Raw genomic sequence first — 23,525 nt, 5'->3', positions numbered from 1 at the left:
CTCAGAAAAAATAGAAAATAGAAAATTGCTCGGTCTATATTTAATCGCCGCATTGTAAGGACGCCACATGATCAGCTTGGAAGATTAAGTTTCGAAGTTGAATTCCCATCCAAACTGTACTGTGAGAAAGTAAGTTGGTCGGATATGCATGCATATCTCATGTAATGTAAAATTAGTATATCCAACCATGTTACCGAATCCTACCTCGCATGACATAATCTGCTCATCTCGATCTGTGGGACGCGGAGTCTCAATTGTTTTCGGAAGTGCCATGTCCATATGCAAAACGGCAAGGAGAAGTCGAGGTTTGAGGCTCGAGATGCGCAGCATGTGGAGGTTCGAGGTCGCCCTCTCAGGCAATGGAAAGAGATAAGGTTGTCTGTACGATGCACCGGCTCTCTTCGCAGTCCTCGTAACTTGTTTCCGCATGTTTCACGTTTCATATAGGAGAAGACGTAATCTTTGCTACACAACATGTTTCACGTTTCATGCATGGGAGAAGGAAGGATCTCATTTTGGATTATATGTCTTGATGTACTGCGGGAGGGATGACGCATTAACGTGTGTATCCATCAGTTCTCGCGCACCAAACTCACGTTTGTTTGCTTACCTACGCGCGAGATCTGTTGGCAGGCATCGAAGCAAATGGGCCACTGCCTCCTCATACTTATCCAAACTCAGGGCTGCAGGGCTATAAGTACCCCCACTCGTTGCTCTTCTTCTTCAAGCGCATTCATACCTGCATTACATACTAATATCTTCCGCAGAAGTAGTTCATACAAGTCGGATAATGGTGCGATGCTTGATTCCATTTCTTGCAATCTTCATAGATTTTCTTGTGTGTTAATTTGGGGTAGGCCATGCTTGCATGCCTGCCTGTATATATATCTTTTGTTGCTATATATGGTACTAATTTGGTGGTGGTTTCGTTGCTGGCGGCCGGTGCGGTTGCAGGCGGGCGTGCTCCAGCAAGGACCATGGGGTGGCAACGGCGGCAAAACCTGGAATATGAGACAGGCGGATCACATTAGCAACGTCAAAATTCATTACAACGATGCCGTATTCGCGTTTGACTTCACCTTCACCGTCGACGGCAAGAAGAAGACCATCCACGTCGGAGGTGATGCACCCCAGTACAAAGAGGTACTGTCAAAGCTGAAAACATGCATTTAGTATTTATTGATCAAAGGTTACAATTAATTATTCCTAGGATACTAGCGAATTCCCTAACTATTTTTTGGTGGTTTATGTCTAACTACATCTTTGATTGCTTGTATAGATTACTCTAGAGGAGGACGAATACTTCACTTTCATCTCTGGATATTTCAAGACGATGTGGACGACAGACGTTTTCATAACACAACTTACCCTTGAGACCAACAAGGGCAATTCTGTGAGCGCCGGCAATTCGATTGGCAGTCATTTCTCCCTAAATCTAGAGGATGAGGGTAAGATTCTAGGCTTCTTCGGACGTGAAGGTTCTACCATCGATGCCATCGAGGCAATCGGAGTTTACTGCACTATACCAAATTAAACACACGTCACGCAATGGTGTCTGTGTCTTAGGCTGCTGCAATGTATATGCTTGGTTGGGGCGATAAATAAGTGGCAGAAATTGTCGTCGTCGTCGTCGTTGTGTTTCTTTGAATAAAACAAGAAATATGTTACGGGTCCACTGGTTATTGTACGCTAATTGACGACATGATGATAGTTGAATCCAATCGGTGGTTGCATTCCTATGTCATTTCTTCGAGTAAATATGAACAATATATCATCGTGGAAGCCGTTCTTGTGATATGCCTGATGATTTGATTTGGGTAATGTAAGTCTTTTTTTTGTCCAAATAAAAAATAATAATAATTTTTCAGAATGTCTAATACTTATTTATTCTCGGATATCCAATCAACGAGCACAAAATATTCCATGGGTCACTCCCTTCTTTTAAAATGAGGAAGATTTTATTACTCCAGAGTGATTGGCCAACCGAATAGCCACCTGGATTGCTTCTTATGTACATGTATAAACTCGTAGTCTTCGAAATTATGTAACAAATATTTAATGTCAGTGACCGTGAAGTGTCCATGGTACAATAAAGTTGCATTGAATTTGTCCGATGAATTCAAAATTTGATTTTATGATGATACGCCAAAAATCATGATTTCGTGAAATCGCATTCAAACCCTCCTAGATCACCACGACGCTTCATATGACGTAATGCCTTTTTATTATATTTACCTACCACCAATAAAGATAATATGGCGAGCAAATCATGCAAAACATATCGCCATCTATTTCATTAAACGAACCATCACAATTCACAATTTAGTTTGAACCATCCTCGACAAGATTTTGTCCATTCAATTTATATGTAACTTATATGTTGAATAGATCTCTCAAGTTTATGAACCCTGTCATTAGCCAAAATGCATGTCATGATTTTATGGAAAAGAAAAGTTGGGGAACGAGTGGTGTGAGCATAAAGGATCTCATTTTGAGTTCTCTAGGGCCACTACAAGCTAATGTAACCTGTATTCAAATACAAAACCCATAACTCTTGTAACAATACTTTCTCATCCATACAGCCATTGTCACAATGTTTTTTCTTTTTCTTTGCAAATGTAAGTGGTGAGGATGAGATTTGATTTGGTATATTTGCTATAAAGAGTCAAAATATTTACTCGGTTCGTCATCTAACATCTTCAAAATATACTAGATTTTATACGCATGAGCGCGTAACTCTCTTTACCTGGATATGACATCTAATACTTTATTTCAATACTTGCTTCTGCTAGGATTGATTTTTATTTTAGAGTCTATAATTATTTTTCTTCGAAAAAATCTTAAACTTTAGTGATGATGATAGAAATAAATGATAAAGTTCACATTAGAGTGAACCAACATATTATCAAGTCAGGAGATCAGGCTCCTCGCCATTTAATAATAGGATTCATATTCCTTAGGTAACTGAAAATTATATTTAAAAACAATTCTTTATCGATTAGCATTTGTATGTTCAAAACAATATTAGAGGTGTCAATAAGAAATAATCAAATTTATTTGATTATTCTTGATAGATAATTTTCCTAACCACACCTCACCTTGGTGACAATAATGGGCATGCTTCTGTCATGACAAGTACGAGTCGAGACGAAGAAGTTAGAGGCTCTAAGCACTAAGCAGGCAGGCCGTGGACAATGGAGCCCGTCCTTTCTCATCTGAAGGAAGGAGACGAGGCGGCCGACCACCAAATCCATGTTTCCTTATAATTGGAGGTTATCCACAAGGACAAGATGCAGATGGAGCTCGTCGTCTGAGGCAATGGAAGGAGATAGTGGTGCTGTTGGGCTCAACCATCCGGCCACCGTGTTCAAGATTATCATATTTACTCACCGACTCCGTCGGAAGTCCTCGCATCTCGTTCCTAGCAAACAATTAATTACACTGCATGCAAGCAATAAAAAAAAGGAAGAGCACGGAATATGCATGTTTCACGTTTCCGTGAGATTTTTGGACGGTGGTGGTGAGGGGTGCAATTCTTCCTTGATGTATACATCAGCTCATACTTATCCAAACTAGAATGGTGGGCTATAAATACCCTCATCCGATGCCCTTCCCAGCACCAAGTCCTGCAATAGCATCTTCTGCCGCCAAGGGAGTGTGCGCGTCCATTCATTATTCTCGGTTGCTGCTAATATGGTGAGTGGCGTTGTTAGTCTTCAAAATTCCATCCCTTTTCTGACTTCTTCAACTACACTTGCTCGTATACTACAACATAGATGGATGGATGACATGTGGTGTTTATTCTGATGCACGCAGGGGAGAATGGTGAAGGTGGGGCCATGGGGTGGCAACGGAGGGAATGTGTGGGATATGGGACAAGCCGACCACATTACCAAACTTCGAATCTATTACGGAGATAACATTGTGGGGTTGGAGATTACCTACATTCTTAACGGTAATTCCCACACCTACAAACGTGGAACCACCACCGGCGCTTCCAAGGAGGTATATCATCTATACATCTATGTGTATATAAATACACACTTATCAACTTCGTGTCTTTGTCCAACCATATAAACTGGTTCGACCAGATGAATGTTTTCTAGCAACACGTTTGGTAGTCAAACCAATTTCTCTTGAAAATACATTGCAATATTAGTTTTCTTTTTCCCATTGTTTGTTTCTCGTTAAATCCTTGATCCTTTTTTGCAGATCATCCTTGAGGAGGACGAGTACTTCACTTCTATCTCCGGATACTTTCATGCATTATCCAATTATCAGCGACATGCAATTGTGATGTTGCTTACTCTTGATACCAACAAGGGTGCATCCATAAGTGTTGGTAACAAGACTGGCTCTTCCTTCGCCCTTACTTTAGAGGAGGGGAGTAGGATTCTGGGCTTCTTTGGGCGAGCTGGTACAGCCATTGACGCTATTGGGATTCACTGCTCATTGCCTAACTAAGTGTATTCACTGGCTCGTGTTCCTATCTATGGAATGATGTAATAAATAAGCAACGATTACTATTATGGTTCTTGCCATGATTGTCATCATCGTTGTTATCCTTGTCATTCGGTGTTGCTTTCAATAAATAATGAAATGTTCTCGAATCCACTTTGATATCTTATCATTACTTGGTGTGCCTTTCGTGATGGAATCCACGGCTCTTATTTGACGATAATCACTTCCTATGTATGCCCAATTTTGTCAAAGAGCTAGCAGGTGACCTTCTATTGATTGTGATCGTTAAGGTGCCAAAGCTGCTAAGAGTTTTAGTACAAGTTATTTACAAAGCTATTGGGATTAAAGTTATCACCATGATTGAAGGATTGATAGTGTAATAGAAGATGATGGCTCTACGTATTACCATGTATCCAGAAGACATCTTGTTCGATCCTTTGTTGATGTCATTATTGCTTTGATTGCTTTTTCTTTTAGATTTTTGATTGAATTGAGCTATGATAGTTGGTCATGTCATCCTCTTTTCTCTTTTCAAATATTATTAATGATCAATCGACTTATCATACAGTTCTTTAAATGACATCGGTGAGTCTCATACATGAATTATTGATGTCGGTTTCTTATATTCGTCTCCTATGCCATTGAGAATGTGTAACTTTGACAATGCTTCTAACGTAGTATTATACAAAGATATTAATGGTACTTTGAAGCTAGTGATTGAGGCTTGAATTGCTTATAGAATAAGACGTTCTTTTCGTAGCCACTAATCAGGATCTGTTATTGGGATGGGTTCTCTAGGTATTTAGATTTTTTCTGATGAATATTTGAGAGAGCCGTCGATGTAACCTAATAGTTCATATCAAAAAAGAAGATCAGAGAATTGTGCTTGCCGAGATGTATAATTGCCGCTTTTGAATAGTTTGAAGTGGATTAGAGTTGCAGCATTGATGAATATAAGTATTGTATGTTGAGGAGAACTATTGTTTCTCGAGGAAAGAATAATTGGAGCGTCATATGTAGATGAAAAAGACATGCTTAGAATATGAACTAATTTAGCGAATATCGAGCGAGGAGGTCGCGGGCACAGGAGCATATGGTTGCGGATTCGTCGCTGCTGATGTGACAAGCCAAGCATATGACGATGATGGAAACACTCAAATCTGCCCTAAGGATGAATCGAGGCGACGGGGGATTTGGAGCGCTCGACCTCCTACTGTGCAACCTGCTTCTTCTCGACAACGTTGGCGAACATGACGTCCTAGGAGAGTTGGATGATGGCGACGTGTCTCTCCTACTGGCACGAGCAATAAGGAATTTGGAGCGCTCAGCCTCCTACCGTGCAACCTGCTTCTTCTCGACGTTATTGAAGAACTCAATGGAGGTCTAGTAATGACCAGAGGATTGTAGCTGCCGAAGGAGGAGGAGCAGCGTGTTGAGATTTGATTCTAGTTATCTATCTAGATTATTATCATGATCTAGTGGTTACATGATGATTTCAATAACCACTTGAATCATAATCTAGTAGTTATAAGGTGGTTTCATTAACCACCTCGTGATCTAGTAGTTAGGGTGGTTGTCATTAGGTCCTATAAATAGGACCGTAGTTCATGTAGCAAGGCATCGAGATATAGATTGAGAGATTGAGATAGCAAGCAGAGAAAGATAGAGAATCTGTGTGTATTTGGTATCTTGTAAGTGTCTTATCAATTCTCCTGTTTTTAATACTACATCAGTTTTCTTGAGTCGAAATGATTCTTCTTACTCGTATCGTAGTATTCTGTTTCTCCTTGCTCCTCCATCTCCAACATTTGTAGTATCAGAGCCTAGTTTCAATCTGAACTGGGCATTATGGCTTTTAACGGCAATTCCGTGTCTCAACCCCTTATCCCAATCTTCTCGGGCAAAAGTTATGAATTTTGGAGTATCAAGATGAAGACTCTATTCAAGTCTCAAGACCTTTGGGACTTAATAGAGAATGGATATGCATATCCAGATGACGAAATCAGGCTGAGGGAGAATAGAAAGAAGGACTCAAAGGCATTGTTCTTCATTCAACAAGCTGTACATGAGACGATCTTCTCAAGAATTGCAACAGCGACAACCTCAAAGCAAGCCTGGTTGATACTTCAAAATGAATTTCAAGGCTCATCAAGGGTGATTACAGTAAAACTTCAAACCTTCCGTCGTGAGTTTGAAATTTTGTTCATGAAAAGCAATGAATCGGTGCAAGATTTTCTTTCTCGAGTGACTGAAATTGTTAGTCAAATGAAATCTTATGGTGAACATCTTCCTGATCATATAATTGTTGCAAAAGTTTTGAGAAGTTTAACTCCGAAATTTGATCATGTTGTTGCCGCAATTGAGGAATCAAAAGATTTATCTACTTATTCATTTGATGAACTAATGGGTTCCTTGGAAGCACATGAAGTAAGGTTGAACAGGTCACTTGAAAAAAGTGAAGAAAAAGCATTTCTGGTTAAGGGGGAGTCTTCTACCTCAAAAGAAGACAAAAAATCAACAGGAAGAGGACGTGGCAGAGGAGGATTTCGTGGTAGAGGAAATGGAAGAGGAAGAGGACACTTTGATGAACAAGGGCAATCAAATTATGATCAAAATTACAAAAGTGGAATTCAATGTCACTATTGTAAAAAGTTTGGTCACATGAAGGCAGATTGCTGGAAAAGAGAAAAGCAAGCAAGCTATGTGGAGAAAAATGAAGAAAATAGTAAGTTGTTTATGACTCATTCACAAATTCATAACATCTCAAATGATATTTGGTTTTTGGATAGTGGATGTTCTAATCATATGTCAGGCATAAAATCAATATTTAGAGATATTGATGAGACTCACAAGTTGAATGTTAGACTTGGAGATAATAAGCAAATCCAAGTGGAAGGGAAAGGAACAATTGAGGTGAAGACAAATCAAAGGAAGGTAAAATACCTTGATAATGTTTTCTTTGTTCCTACTTTATCACATAATTTGTTGAGTGTTGGACAATTAGTAAATGATGGGTATTCAGTAATATTTGATGATGGTTCATGCACTATTAGAGATAAGAAATCTGGTTTGATTATAGTAAATGTTTGCATGACACAAAACAAGATGTTTCCACTTGATGTGTCAAATATTGAAAGACATGTGCTTATCACAACTCAAAAGAATGAGTCTAGTTTATGGCATTTAAGATATGGACACCTTAACATTAAAGGTTTAAGGTTGTTAAGTCAAAAAGGAATGGTTTTTGGATTGCCTAAGATTAATACACTTGATGTATGTGAAGGTTGTATTTATGGCAAACAAAGTAGAAAATCATTTCCTATTGGAAAAGCATGGAGAGCATCTAATTGTCTTGAATTAGTTCATGCTGACTTATGTGGACCTATGAATACAAAATCATTTGGTGGAAGTCAATATTTTTTATTGTTGACGGATGATTATAGTCGCATGAGTTGGGTATATTTTTTGAAATTGAAATCTGAAACATTTGATAATTTTCGAAAATTCAAGGTGTTGAATCTCGTATTTTGATGATGAAACTACTTGATATATGTTTATGATTTAATCTGCGTTTTGAGTGACGCAGGATGCTTCGATCAGGATGAGACAATCAAAGCAGGAAAATCATGTTGTGCCGAAGGAACATGTCAGAAGATTGGACGTCGGGCCGGTGGATCGGTCAACGTATCGACAGAAGGCTTCGGGCCGTGGACTCGGGCATCGGGCCAAGAAGAGCGGGTATTGTGCCAAGGATATCGGAGTTGCGGAGTCGACTGGCCGATTGGGCAATAGGCTGCAGAAGAGGACGATGCGCCAAAGAATCGGACGAAGCGTCGAGGGACCAATGACATGTCGGACAACTTGGTTAATTGCTTAGGATTAATTGTCTCGATCGAAGTTTTGTTTTGTTGTGCAGGATTAACTATGATAACAATGAAGACATAAAGCGAAATAAAGTGTCGGAGTCAAGCGCGAAGGATTTGTTGCGAGTTCGAGAGTTCGACGGAAGTCCGAAGGTTCGTCGGGAATGCTACCGGAACTAGCCGAGAATGAGTTGGGAGCTTGCCGAAGGGTTTTTCGGAAGCTCACCGGAAGGTTCGTTGGAAGTTCACGGAGCTCGCCGAAAAAGATCGGAGCTTGCCGACGAAGCTCGTTGGAACTCGCTAAGATCAAATCGTGAAGTCTAGGAGCTTGCCGGGAGTCCGCAGAATGGTTTCCGAGAGTTCATCAGAAGACCGCCGGAAGTTTGCCGGAAGCTCGCCAGAAGAAGTCTTGACTTGCGGACTTTGTAATAGCTTAGAAAATGTCTTTAAATTCATAGGTAGCACGTTAATTAGGGTTAGGATTAGGTGTTAATCCTATAACCCAAGTAGGGGCCAATTAGGCCCAAGTTCGGACTGGTTTGGACCAAGTTTGGAGCCAAACCAAGTGAGCTGGAATAGTGAAAGAGGTGCCAACGCCAGGGTTGGAGGTAGCACCGCCCAGGCTAAGTCTCCCAGCGAGACTGGGCGGTGCAACCGCCCCAGCCAAGAGGTGCAACCGCCCAGGGCTCAGTCTCCAAGCGAGACTGGGCGGTGCAACCTCCTCTGTCAAGAGGTAGCACCGCCAGAGCTCAAGTTTCGAGCTCTGCCAGGCGGAGCAACCACCGAGCTCAGACTTCGAGCTCTGCCAGGCGGTGCAACCACCGAGCTCAGTCTTCGAGCTCTGCCAGGCGGTGCAACCACCGAGCTCAATCTTCGAGTTCTGGCAGAGAGGTGCATCAGCCTGAGCTCAGTTTCGAGCTCTGCCAGGTGATGCAACCACCGAGCTCAGACTTCGAGCTCTGCCAGGCGGTGCAACCACCGAGCTCAGTCTTCGAGCTCTGCCAAGCGGTGCAACCACCGAGCTCAGTCTTCGAGCTCTGGCAGAGAGGTGCAATCGCCTGAGCTTAGTCTTCGAGCTCTGCCAAGCGGTGCCACCTCTCCAGTCAAGAGGTGCAACTGCCTGATCCCGGAATTCCGGGATTTGATCGTTTTGAGCTCCAAAATTGAACTGGGTTGGGGCCTATAAATACCCCACCCATTCAGCACAGAAAAGATACAGATCCACACCGAATTCTTGATCTTTTCAGTGATTCTAAGAGCTCAAACTTGTGTAAAGTCCAAAAGTTCTCTTCTCTTCTGTTCTTCAAGTCTTGAGTTGTAAAGAGAGGAGAGAAAGGATCTGTAAGGGTTGTCTCCTGAGCCTGTCAAAAGGAGAGAAACTGTAAAAGGGCAGTTGGCCTTCGCCTATTGAAGGAAGGCCTCTAGTTGACGTCGGCAACCTCATCAGTGGAGGAAGCCAAAAGTGGAGTAGGTCAAGGCTGACCGAACCACTCTAAATCTCTGGTTTGCGTTTATTTTGAGCACTTTACCATTACTGCAAACCTCCTACATAGCTACTGCCCTCTGCGCTTTTACGAACGATTCTCTAAGTTCAGATCTTTCAGAATCTGCATTAAGACGTAAATCGGTGTTTTCGTACGATCTTTACATTGTAGTTTACGTTAACGTATTGATTCCATTTATAACTGCAAACTGCTTTCTGCGCATTCATAAAACGCTTTTCAAAGTTCAGTATCTGCGTTTAGACGTAAAACTACGTTTAGACGCAAAACTACGTTTAGACGTAAAACTGCGTTTAGACGTAAAACTGCGTTCAGACGCAAAACTGCGTTTAGACGTAAAACTGCGTTTAGACGTAGAACTGCGTTTAGACGTAATACTGCATTCAGACGCAAAACTGCGTTTAGACGTAAAACTGCGTTTAGACGTAAAACTGCGTTTAGACGTAAAACTGAGTTTAGACGTAAAACTGCGTTCAGACGCAAAACTGTGTTTAGACGTAAAACTGCGTTTAGACGTAAAACTGCGTTTAGACGTAAAACTGTGTTTAGACGTAAAACTGAGTTTAGACGTAAACTGAACTTGGACGCAATCTGCGCTTAGTCACAAACTGCGATTAAATACAAACTGTGAATCGGCTTTTGCATCATAATAGATTTTATCGAACGAACGCACCTTTCGGTTTTAAATTGCTGTAAGATTTCTGCTGCACTAATTCACCCCCCCCTCTTAGTGCTCTCGATCCTAACAATTGGTATCAGAGCGGGTTATTTCTCATTTCGGATTTACACCCGAGAGAAATGGCTCTTCAAGAGGGCTTGTCGGTCTTTCGTCCACCGTTCTTTAACGGATTGGACTACACTTATTGGAAAACTCGAATGAGAGTTTTCTTGATTTCTCCAAATCTGGATTTATGGAATATCGTTGAAAACGGTTTTCAACTTCCCTCTAAACCGATGAACGAATGGTCGGATTTGGAAAAGAAGTATTTTTCTTTAAACGCAAAGGCTATGAATGCCTTATTTTGCGCTTTGGACAAAAATGAGTTCAATCGGATTTCCACGTGCGAAACGGCTTTTGACATTTGGCGAACACTTGAAATCACGCACGAGGGAACTAGTAGAGTCAAAGACTCGAAAGTTAACTTTTTATTGCATGATTTCGAGCTTTTTCAAATGCAACCAAGCGAGACTATAGGCGACATGTACACCCGTTTCACGGATGTCGTCAATAGTTTAAGAGCTCTTGGAAAATGTTTTTCGGATTTTGAACTCGTAAACAAAATTTTGCGTTCTCTTTCTAAAAAGTGGGATTCAAAAGTAACTGCAATACAAGAAGTTAAAAATCTAAACAACTTACCACTTGAAGAACTAATTGGTTCATTGATGACATATGAAATGGTGCACAATGCACATGATGAACATGTTGAACACAATAACCTTCCAAAGAACAGGAAGGATTTGGGACATAGAACATTTGAAGACCACTCGAGCATAAGCTCAAGTGATGGTGAACTTAAACTACAAATGAAACGAAAATTAAAAAGCAAAAAGAATCGAACTACTTGCTTTAAACGCAAGAAGAAGAACAAAAATTGGGATGAATCGAGCTCCTCCGAAGAAGAGAAAGTCAACAAAAGCAAGGCGGCAAACTACGCCTTAACAGCCTACAATGATGAGGTAATCGAAATCCCCCTAATTTATTTTGAAATTACTTGATGCTTTCATGATATATTTTCTTTTTTAGTTTAGAATTAATTTTCTTGAAAATTACATGTTTAAAAATAAAAATACAAAAATTATGATCATGCTGATAATTTAAAAAATGATAATATTGCATGATAAACAAATAAAATGATTTTGATCATGGTTAAGAAGTAATAATGTGTATCATGTTTGATTAACATTGTTGAATGAAATCACGTTTGATTTAAAGTAATGCATAAAGATGTAATATTAAATGGTTATTAACAATTTTATGCATGAGATTTTAAGTTATCCATGATCATGAGCTTGTTTGATCTTCTTGATTTAATTTCAAGATCTATAGCAAAAATCATGTCTGAATATATGAAAATGTTAATTTCATTTTCGGATTCACTTAACAATTGATATCCTAACAATCAGATTTTCTCATACACTTATAAAAAATATTTTTCTAAAATAGATTTGATGAAATGATTCCTGCTTATAAATTCCATCTTGAAATATGAATGATAGTGTTTTTGCTTGCAAAGATTTGTTTCACATTCATATCTCCTATGATTCATGTGCAGAAAAAGAATTTATAAATCATAATACAATGAGATTTCTTATGCAAAAATAAAGTGCTTTTGTGATTCTTTGCTAAAGAGAATAATCATAATAATGATCTTGATAATTATAACATGAAGCTCTTTATAAATCAAGATCGTTCATTATGCTCCCTACATTTATCAAAAAGGGTTTCTTCAAATGAAATGCATTTCAATGAAGTGTCATATTGATATCTTGAAACTTGGAATATTTTAAAATGTGATCTTTGATAAGAATGTTTCAAGTTGCTCTTTGTACTATATCTTTTCAAATGAATCATGAGCCTTGATACCATATATCTCATAATACAAGATTTCTTTGCCTTATGCTTATCTTAATTTGGCATATAAAGACTAAGGCATGCTTAGATGAAAAAGAATCTCTTAAAAAATGCTTTTCCCATTTGATCGAGATTAATGATTTCATGATATTTTATGAATCTCGAAATTAATTTTAATGACTTGATTATGAACTTCAAGTTAATGATTTAATTTGAATAAGTTTTATCTAAATCATAATCTTGATCTTGCAATTGGATTGAAACATTGTATGCTTAAATTAATCATTCTACTATGTTTCAAAAATTCCTTGAATGCCTTATGTGATGATTGAAAACTAACTTGCTTTATGATGAATCACGAATCATGACTTGATCTATGATGTAAATGCCTTGAAATGATTGAAATATTTAACACTTTTATGCTCTTCCCCCTACTTTCTTCTTGTTTTCAATGATAAAATGGGGAGAAGTTTTGATCATGCATGGTAGGATATAATTTGACAAAATTGATACCATCATGATATGAAACATTAATGTAATTATGAATGGTGATATGATATCATGCATGTAATACGTCAACTTATGATAATGATGCATGCAATGATAAAATATTCATGATGAAAAATTGTCTTGACATTCATAACTTGATTATTCATCATTTGTCATGATTTTGAAATCGTTCTAAAAGGAAAAGAGAACTACAAAACTGTATTCTCTCTTTCTTTTTTACAATGACAAAGGGGGAGATAGCTAGCTTGTACAAGTCAAGAAGATGCAAAAACTTGATTGCTAGCTTGCCTATCTTAAGTAGCAAAGATTGCTAACTTGCTTATTTCAAGAAGAAAAATTGTCTTCTTGAACATCACTATCTTGAATATCTCAAGAAGCAAAACTTGCAATTTACACATTGCAATAGGAAGCAAGAATCATGAGCTTACACAAGAAAGCTATCTTGCATTTGCTTTCGAAATTTTTGCTAGCTTATATATTGTGAAACTTGTATATCGTAAAAATTGCTAGCTTGTTGGTCTAAAGAGAAGCAAAAAGTTGCTATCTTAAAAGAAGCAAATGTGCTATCTTGCCTATCTCAAGAGGCAAAAATGCTAACTTGCGCATCTAGCAAAGTGAACAAAATTTTCAAGAAGCAAGAGTTGCCTTCTTGAACATCTCTAATTTGCTAGCTTGCATGATGTAGAACTTGCTATCTTGAACATTACCAAAAAGTGCTATCTTATATGCTATAAAACTTGCATATCTAAAACTTAATAGCATGAATGTTCTAAGCATGATGTAACACTTGCTAAATCTTCTAGCTCCAAGATTGCATGATAATAAAACTTGATATTATGATTTTCATGCAATGAGTTGAACCAATATCACACACAAACGATTAATTGTGATACTTCTCCTTTTTGTTGATGACAAAGGGGGAGAAGTATGTTGATGACATGACATGTGATGCATAAGTTTATGCATATGTTCATGTTGACGTGTTGCAAGCATTCATGATGAATATTGCAAAGACTTGAATTCAGTTTGAATTCAAGGTTCTATCAATATGGCATATTGATAGGGGGAGTTTGTTTAAACTCCGGGAGTTAAGTTTAACTCCGTCATCAAGTGGTTGTCATCATCAAAAAGGGGGACATTGTTGAATCTCGTATTTTGATGATGAAACTACTTGATATATATTTATGATTTAATCTGCGTTTTGAGTGACGCAGGATGAGACAATTAAAGCAGGAAAATCATGTTGTGCCGAAGGAACATGTCAGAAGATTGGACGTCGGGCCGGTGGATCGGTCAACGTATCGACAGAAGGCTTCGGGCCGTGGACTCGGGCATCGGGCCAAGAAGAGCGGGTATTGTGCCAAGGATATCGGAGTTGCGGAGTCGACTGGCCGATTGGGCAATAGGCTGCAGAAGAGGACGATGCGTCGAAGAATCGGACGAAGCGTCGAGGGACCAATGACATGTCGGACAACTTGGTTAATTGCTTAGGATTAATTGTCTCGATCGAAGTTTTGTTTTGTTGTGCAGGATTAACTATGATAACAATGAAGACATAAAGCGAAACAAAGTGTCGGAGTCAAGCGCGAAGGATTTGTTGCGAGTTCGAGAGTTCGACGGAAGTCCGAAGGTTCGTCGGGAATGCTACTGGAAATAGCCGAGAATGAGTTGGGAGCTTGCCGAAGGGTTTTTCGGAAGCTCACCGGAAGGTTCGTTGGAAGTTCACGGAGCTCGCCGAGAAAGATCGGAGCTTGCCGACGAAGCTCGTTGGAACTTGCTAAGATCAAATCGTGAAGTCTAGGAGCTTGCCGGGAGTCCGCAGAATGGTTTCCGAGAGTTCATCGGAAGACCGCCGGAAGCTCGCCAGAAGAAGTCTTGACTTGCGGACTTTGTAATAGCTTAGAAAATGTCTTTAAATTCATAGTTAGCACGTTAATTAGGGTTAGGATTAGGTGTTAATCCTATAACCCAAGTAGGGGCCAATTAGGCCCAAGTTCGGACTGGTTTGGACCAAGTTTGGAGCCAAACCAAGTGAGCTGGAATAGTGAAAGAGGTGCCACCGCCAGGGTTGGAGGTAGCACCGCCCAGGCTAAGTCTCCCAGCGAGACTGGGCGGTGTAACCGCCCCAGCCAAGAGGTGCAACCGCCCAGGGCTCAGTCTCCAAGCGAGATTGGGCGGTGCAACCTCCTCTGTCAAGAGGTAGCACCGCCAGAGCTCAAGTTTCGAGCTCTGCCAGGCGGAACAACCACCGAGCTCAGACTTCGAGCTCTGCCAAGCGGTGCAACCACCGAGCTCTGCCAGGCGGTGCAACCACCGAGCTCAGTCTTCGAGCTCTGGCAAAGAGGTGCATCAGCCTGAGCTCAGTTTCGAGCTTTGCCAGGTGGTGCAACCACCGAGCTCAGACTTCGAGCTCTGCCAGGCGGTGCAACCACCGAGCTCAATCTTCGAGCTCTGGCAGAGAGGTGCAATCGCCTGAGCTCAGTCTTCGAGCTCTACCAGGCGGTGCCACCTCTCCAGTCAAGAGGTGCAACCGCCTGATCCCGGAATTCCGGGATTTGATCGTTTTAAGCTCCAAAATTGAACTGGGTTGGGGCCTATAAATACCCCACCCATTCAGCACAGAAAAGATACAGATCCACACCGAATTCTTGATCATTTCAGTGATTATAAGAGCTCAAACTTGTGTAAAGTCCAAAAGTTCTCTTCTCTTCTGTTCTTCAAGTCTTGAGTTGTAAAGAGAGGAGAGAAAAGATCTGTAAGGGTTGTCTCCTGAGCCTGTCAAAAGGAGAGAAACTATAAAAGGGCAGTTGGCCTTCGCCTATTGAAGGAAGGCCTCCAGTTGACGTCGGCAACCTTATCAGTGGAGGAAGCCAAAAGTGGAGTAGGTCAAGGCTGACCGAACCACTCTAAATCTCTGGTTTGCGTTTATTTTGAGCACTTTACCATTACTGCAAACCTCCTACATAGCTATTGCCCTCTGCGCTTTTACGAACGATTCTCTAAGTTCAGATCTTTCCGAATCTGCACTAAGACGTAAATCGATGTTTTCGTACGATCTTTACATTGCAGTTTACGTTAACGTATTGATTCCATTTATAACTGCAAACTGCTTTCTGCGCATTCATAAAACGCTTTTCAAAGTTCAGTATCTGCATTTAGACGTAAAACTACGTTTAGACGCAAAACTGCGTTTAGACGTAAAACTGCGTTCAGACGTAAAACTGCGTTCAGACGTAAAACTGCGTTCAGACGCAAAACTGTGTTTAGACGTAAAACTGCGTTCAGACGTAAAACTGCGTTTAGACGAAAAACTGCGTTTAGACGTAAAACTGCGTTTAGACGTAATACTGCGTTCAGACGCAAAACTGCGTTTAGACGTAAAACTGTGTTTAGACGTAAAACTACGTTTAGACGTAAAACTGAGTTCAGACGTAAAACTGCGTTCAGACGCAAAACTGCGTTTAGACGTAAAACTGCGTTTAGACGTAAAACTGTGTTTAGACGTAAAACTGAGTTTAGACGTAAACTGAACTTGGACGCAATCTGCGCTTAGTCGCAAACTGCGATTAAATACAAACTGTGAATCGGCTTTTGCATCATAATAGATTTTATCGAACGAACGCACCTTTCGGTTTTAAATTGCTGTAAGATTTCTGCTGCACTAATTCACCCCCCCCTCTTAGTGCTCTCGATCCTAACATAAGGCACTTGTAGAAAGACAAAGTGGTAGATATATAAAGACACTTCAGACAGATAGAGGTGGTGAATTTTTATCTAATGAGTTTAGTTCTTTTTGTGAAGAAAATGGTATCCACAGAGAATTGACAGCACCATATACACCGGAGCAAAATGGTGTAGCTGAGCGAAAGAATCGGACTGTCGTTGAAATGGCAAGAAGTTTGCTTAAAGGAAAACATCTTCCAAATCAGTTTTGGGTAGAAGCAGTTGCAACAGCAGTTTATTTGTTGAATATTTCACCAACAAAGGCTGTTATGAATCGAACTCCTTTTGAGGCTTGGTATGGTATGAAACCAAGTGTTATTCTTGGTTGTATTGCTTATGCTTTGGTGAATTCACAAAATCATCACAAGCTTGATGAAAAATCAGAGAAATACATTTTAATTGGTTATTCTTTACAATCTAAAGCATATCGATTATATAACCCTGTTAGTGGCAAAGTTATTATTAACAGAAATATTATGTTTGATGAAAGGGCAAGTTGGAATTGGGAGACCAATAAAGGTGAAACACAAATGCAGATTCCAGCAGAACTAGACACTTCGCAGAATCAAGTGACAGATCCTGCTCCAACAAATTCATCGTCAGCCACCCAATAGCAGTTCAAATTCAGATTCCTCAGATGAAACCCCTCCAAGAAATTTCAAATCACTGACAGAAATTTATAACTCAATATTTGCTTTGTTTATTTCAGGTCCGACAACTTTTGAGGAAGCAGTTAAAAAAGAGGAATGGAGAAAAGCAATGAAGGAGGAAATCAAGTCAACTGAGAAGAATGAAACTTGGGAGAAAGAAAGTGATTGGGTTAAAATGGATGTTCAAAACAAAATTTAAATGCAAATTATTTGGTTTCACTGATAGTGATTGTGCAGGAGCTTTAAAGAGTACTTCAAGCAAGTGGAGCCATCACAATGAAGTATTGTGGAACGGATGAACAAGTTGCGGATATCCTCACCAAATCACTTCCATGCATCTATGAATCAAGGGGGAGTGTTGAGATTTGATTCTAGTTATCTATCTAGATTATTATCATGATCTAGTGGTTACATGATGATTTCAATAACCACTTGAATCATGATCTAGTAGTTATATGGTGGTTTCATTAACCACCTCGTGATCTAGTAGTTAGGGTGGTTGTCATTAGGTCCTATAAATAGGACCGTAGTTCATGTAACAAGGCATTTAGATATAGATTGAGAGATTGAGATAGCAAGCAGAGAAATGTAAGTGTCTTATCAATTCTCCTGTTTTTAATACTACATCAGTTTTCTTGAGTCGAAAGGATTCTTTTTACTCGTATCGTAGTATTCTGTTTCTCCTTGCTCCTCCATCTCCAACACAGCGGTAGTGAGGAGTTATGATGAGGAGCAGCAATAGATCTGAGGAAGAGTATAGGGTCGCTGGCGACGGGTCGAATGGAAGTGATAGAGGGGAGACGTTGGATCGTTCAAGGGGAGCGTGGCCTTCGGCGACTGAAGTCGCAGCAATGACAGTAAATATAATAAGTCACCGAGCAAGTTTTGCGGTCTGAGAAGAATTGTCAAACAGAATAGTGAAATCGACAGATTGTGAGAGATCAGGCTTAGGAGATGGATCGCCGAGCAGAAGAAAAAATTGGTAGTGGCAAAACAGTAGAGAAGAGGGATTACAGTCGTCGGACGATGAGGAAGGTCAATGTTTTGCTCGAGACAACAGGTACTTTGATACCACGTAGAATAGAGTAATATATTGTGAAAGGGATGAATTTTATTCATTGAGGTGATTGAGGAAGAGATTTCCGTCGATCAAATGCTCAAATCACGTAATCAGATCAGTTACGCAAATTCATGATTTATCCTCAAATCATAGATCGATTGAGGATATAAGGAAGCAAGGATGTTATTCCACGTGTACCTCTCTCATATCTTCTATCAGATATAAGTTTACTTCTTCCCCATCATATATGATAATTCTTCGGGATAGGAATAGGATGATGATAATGTGATGTTTCAAATGAATATGTTGGAAAAGAGTCGTTAATGAGATGAAGAATTTGTGCTCCTCCCATGTAGCGTTCACAAGCTTTTCCCAGCTCGCTATTGGTTACATAACACATTAATATCTATTTTTTAATAAATTATACATATCTTTAGTGGTTCATCTATGTTTTGATAGGATACACCTTCAATATCAACCATTAAATTATTATATCACGAGTCTCAGAAAAAATAGAAAATTGCTCGGTCTATATTTAATCGCCGCTTTGTAAGGACGCCACATGGTCAGCTTGGAAGATTAAGTTTCGCAGTTGAATTCCCATCCAAACTGTACTGTGAGAAAGTAAGTTGGTCGGATATGCATGCATATCTCATCTAATGTAAAATTAGTATATCCAACCATGTTACCGAATCCTACCTCGCATGACATAATCTGCTCATCTCGATCTGTGGGACGCGGAGTCTCAATTGTTTTCGGAAGTGCCATGTCCATATGCAAAACGGCAAGGAGAAGTCGAGGTTTGAGGCTCGAGATGCGCAGCATGTGGAGGTTCGAGGTCGCCCTCTCAGGCAATGGAAAGAGATAAGGTTGTCTGTACGATGCACCGGCTCTCTTCGCAGTCCTCGTAACTTGTTTCCGCATGTTTCACGTTTCATATAGGAGAAGACGTAATCTTTGCTACACAACATGTTTCACGTTTCATGCATGGGAGAAGGAAGGATCTCATTTTGGATTATACGTCTTGATGTACTGCGGGAGGGATGACGCATTAACGTGTGTATCCATCAGTTCTCGCGCACCAAACTCACGTTTGTTTGCTTACCTACGCGCGAGATCTGTTGGCAGGCATCGAAGCAAAAGGGCCACTGCCTCCTCATACTTATCCAAACTCAGGGCTGCAGGGCTATAAGTACCCCCACTCGTTGCTCTTCTTCTTCAAGCGCATTCATACCTGCATTACATACTAATATCTTCCGCAGAAGTAGTTCATACAAGTCGGATAATGGTGCGATGCTTGATTCCATTTCTTGCAATCTTCATAGATTTTCTTGTGTGTTAATTTGGGGCAGGCCATGCTTGCATGCCTGCCTGTATATATATCTTTTGTTGCTATATATGGTACTAATTTGGTGGTGGTTTCGTTGCTGGCGGCCGGTGCGGTTGCAGGCGGGCGTGCTCCAGCAAGGACCATGGGGTGGCAACGGCGGCAAAACCTGGAATATGAGACAGGCGGATCACATTAGCAACGTCAAAATTCATTACAACGATGCCGTATTCGCGTTTGACTTCACCTTCACCGTCGACGGCAAGAAGAAGACCATCCACGTCGGAGGTGATGCACCCCAGTACAAAGAGGTACTGTCAAAGCTGAAAACATGCATTTAGTATTTATTGATCAAAGGTTACAATTAATTATTCCTAGGATACTAGCGAATTCCCTAACTATTTTTTGGTGGTTTATGTCTAACTACATCTTTGATTGCTTGTATAGATTACTCTAGAGGAGGACGAATACTTCACTTTCATCTCTGGACATTTCAAGACGATGTGGACGACAGACGTTTTCATAACACAACTTACCCTTGAGACCAACAAGGGCAATTCTGTGAGCGCCGGCAATTCGATTGGCAGTCATTTCTCCCTAAATCTAGAGGATGAGGGTAAGATTCTAGGCTTCTTCGGACGTGAAGGTTCTACCATCGATGCCATCGAGGCAATCGGAGTTTACTGCACTATACCAAATTAAACACACGTCACGCCATGGTGTCTGTGTCTTAGGCTGCTGCAATGTATCTGCTTGGTTGGGGCGATAAATAAGTGGCAGAAATTGTCGTCGTCGTCGTCGTTGTGTTTCTTTGAATAAAACAAGAAATATGTTACGGGTCCACAGGTTATTGTACGCTAATTGACGACATGATGATAGTTGAATCCAATCGGTGGTTGCATTCCTATGTCATTTCGCGTAAATATGAACAATATATCATCGTGGAAGCCGTTCTTGTGATATGCCTGATGATTTGATTTGGGTAATGTAAGTCTTTTTTTTGTCCAAATAAAAAATAATAATAATTTTTCAGAATGTCTAATACTTATTTATTCTCGGATATCCAATCAACGAGCACAAAATATTCCATGGGTCACTCCCTTCTTTTAAAATGAGGAAGATTTTATTACTCCAGAGTGATTGGCCAACCGAATAGCCACCTGATTACATGTATAAACTTGTAGTCCTCGAAATTATGTAACAAATATTTAATGTCAGTGACCGGACTGTGAAGTATCCATGGTACGATGAAGTTGCATTGAATTTGTACGATGAATTCAAAATTCGATTTTATGACGATACGCCAAATATCATCATTTCGTGAAGCCGCTTTCAAACCCTACCCTCCTGGATCACCACTACGCTTCATATGACGTAATGCCTTTTTATTATATTTACCTACCACCAATAAAGATAATATGGCGAGCAAATCATGCAAAACATATCCTAAACCGCCATCTATTCCATTAAACGAACCATCACAATTTAGTTTGAACCATCCTTGACAAGATTTTGTCCATTCAATTTATATATAACTTATATGTTGAATAGATCTCTCAAGTTTACGAACCCTGTCCTTAGCCAAAATGCATGTCATGATTTTATGGAAAAGAAAAGTTGGGGAACGAATCGTGTGAGCATAAAGGATCTCATTTTGAGTTCTCTAGGGCCACTACAAGCTAATGTAACTTGTATTCAAATACAAAACCCATAACTCTTGTAACAATACTTTCTCATTCATACAGCCATTGTCACAATGTTTTTTCTTTTTCTTTGCAAATGTAAGTGGCGAGGATGAGATTTGATTTGGTATATTTGCTATAAAGAGTCAAAATATTTACTCGATTCGTCATCTAACATCTTCAAAATATACTAGATTTTATATGCATGAGCGCGTAACTCTCTTTACCTGGATATGATATCTAATTCTTTATTTCAATACTTGCTTCTGCTAGGATTGATTTTTATTTTAGAGTCTATAATTATTTTTCTTCGAAAAAATCTTAAACTTTAGTGATGATGATAGAAATAAATGATAAAGTTCACATTAGAGTGAACCAACATATTATCAAGTCAGGAGATCAGGCTCCTCGCCATTTAATAATATGATTCATATTCCTTAGGTAACTGAAAATTATATTTAAAAACAATTCTTTATCGATTAGCATTTGTATGTTCAAAACAATATTAGAGGTGTCAATAAGAAATAATCAAATTTATTTGATTATTCTTGATAGATAATTTTCCTAACCACACCTCACCTTGGTGACAATAATGGGCATGCGTCTGTCATGACAAGTACGAGACGAGACGAAGAAGTTAGAGGCTCTAAGCACTAAGCAGGCAGGCCGTGGACAATGGAGCCCGTCCTTTCTCATCTGAAGGAAGGAGACGAGGCGGCCGACCACCAAACCCATGTTTCCTTATAATTGGAGGTTATCCACAAGGACAAGATGCAGATGGAGCTCGTCGTCTGAGGCAATGGAAGGAGATAGTGGTGCTGTTGGGCTCAACCATCCGGCCACCGTGTTCAAGATTATCATATTTACTCACCGACTCCGTCGGAAGTCCTCGCATCTCGTTCCTAGCAAACAATTAATTACACTGCATGCAAGCAATAAAAAAAAGGAAGAGCACGGAATATGCATGTTTCACGTTTCCGTGAGATTTTAGGACGGTGGTGGTGGGGGGTGCAATTCTTCCTTGATGTATACATCAGCTCATACTTATCCAAACTAGAATGGTGGGCTATAAATACCCTCATCCGATGCCCTTCCCAGCACCAAGTCCTGCAATAGCATCTTCTGCCGCCAAGGGAGTGTGCGCGTCCATTCATTATTCTCAGTTGCTGCTAATATGGTGAGTGGCGTTGTTAGTCTTCAAAATTCCATCCCTTTTCTGACTTCTTCAACTACTCTTGCTCGTATACTACAACATAGATGGATGGATGACATGTGGTGTTTATTCTGATGCACGCAGGGGAGAATGGTGAAGGTGGGGCCATGGGGTGGCAACGGAGGGAATGTGTGGGATATGGGACAAGCCGACCACATTACCAAACTTCGAATCTATTACGGAGATAACATTGTGGGGTTGGAGATTACCTACATTCTTAACGGTAATTCCCACACCTACAAACGTGGAACCACCACCGGCGCTTCCAAGGAGGTATATCATCTATACATCTATGTGTATATAAATACACACTTATCAACTTCGTGTCTTTGTCCAACCATATAAACTGGTTCGACCAGATGAATGTTTTCTAGCAACACGTTTGGTAGTCAAACCAATTTCTCTTGAAAATACATTGCAATATTAGTTTTCTTTTTCCCATTGTTTGTTTCTCGTTAAATCCTTGATCCTTTTTTGCAGATCATCCTTGAGGAGGACGAGTACTTCACTTCTATCTCCGGATACTTTCATGCATTATCCAATTATCAGCGACATGCAATTGTGATGTTGCTTACTCTTGATACTAACAAGGGTGCATCCATAAGTGTCGGTAACAAGACTGGCTCTTCTTTCGCCCTTACTTTAGAGGAGGGGAGTAGGATTCTGGGCTTCTTTGGGCGAGCTGGTACAGCCATTGACGCTATTGGGATTCACTGCTCATTGCCTAACTAAGTGTATGCACTGGCTCGTGTTCCTATCTATGGAATGATGTAATAAATAAGCAACGATTACTATTATGGTTCTTGCCATGATTGTCATCATCGTTGTTATCCTTGTTGTTCGGTGTTGCTTTCAATAAATAATGAAATGTTCTCGAATCCACTTTGATATCTTATCATTACTTGGTGTGCCTTTCGTGATGGAATCCACGGCTCTTATTTGACGATATTGTGATTGTTAAG

The 23,525-nt window shown here is 40.0% G+C and overlaps 2 protein-coding genes across 2 annotated transcripts; both read left to right on the top strand.

The window, feature by feature from the left end:
- Positions 1–903: 903 nt before the first annotated feature.
- LOC135625681 (agglutinin-like) lies at positions 904–4,464 on the top strand. The gene is made up of 4 exons (XM_065130770.1): positions 904–1,143; positions 1,280–1,501; positions 3,817–4,005; positions 4,213–4,464. The coding sequence occupies exons 1-4, from the start codon at positions 904–906 to the stop codon at positions 4,462–4,464; spliced, it is 903 nt and encodes a 300-aa protein (XP_064986842.1).
- Positions 4,465–5,602: 1,138 nt separating this feature from the next.
- On the top strand, positions 5,603–23,295 carry LOC135625680 (agglutinin-like). The gene is made up of 5 exons (XM_065130769.1): positions 5,603–5,842; positions 19,791–19,979; positions 20,116–20,337; positions 22,648–22,836; positions 23,044–23,295. The coding sequence occupies exons 1-5, from the start codon at positions 5,603–5,605 to the stop codon at positions 23,293–23,295; spliced, it is 1,092 nt and encodes a 363-aa protein (XP_064986841.1).
- The last annotated feature ends 230 nt before the right edge of the window (positions 23,296–23,525 follow it).

The sequence above is a fragment of the Musa acuminata genome, chromosome BXJ2-10 (genome assembly GCF_036884655.1).
Source record: "Musa acuminata AAA Group cultivar baxijiao chromosome BXJ2-10, Cavendish_Baxijiao_AAA, whole genome shotgun sequence".
Classification (NCBI taxonomy): Eukaryota; Viridiplantae; Streptophyta; class Magnoliopsida; order Zingiberales; family Musaceae; genus Musa; species Musa acuminata.
Note: the sequence above shows the minus strand (reverse complement) of the source record. Positions and strands in the feature narration are given on the sequence as shown.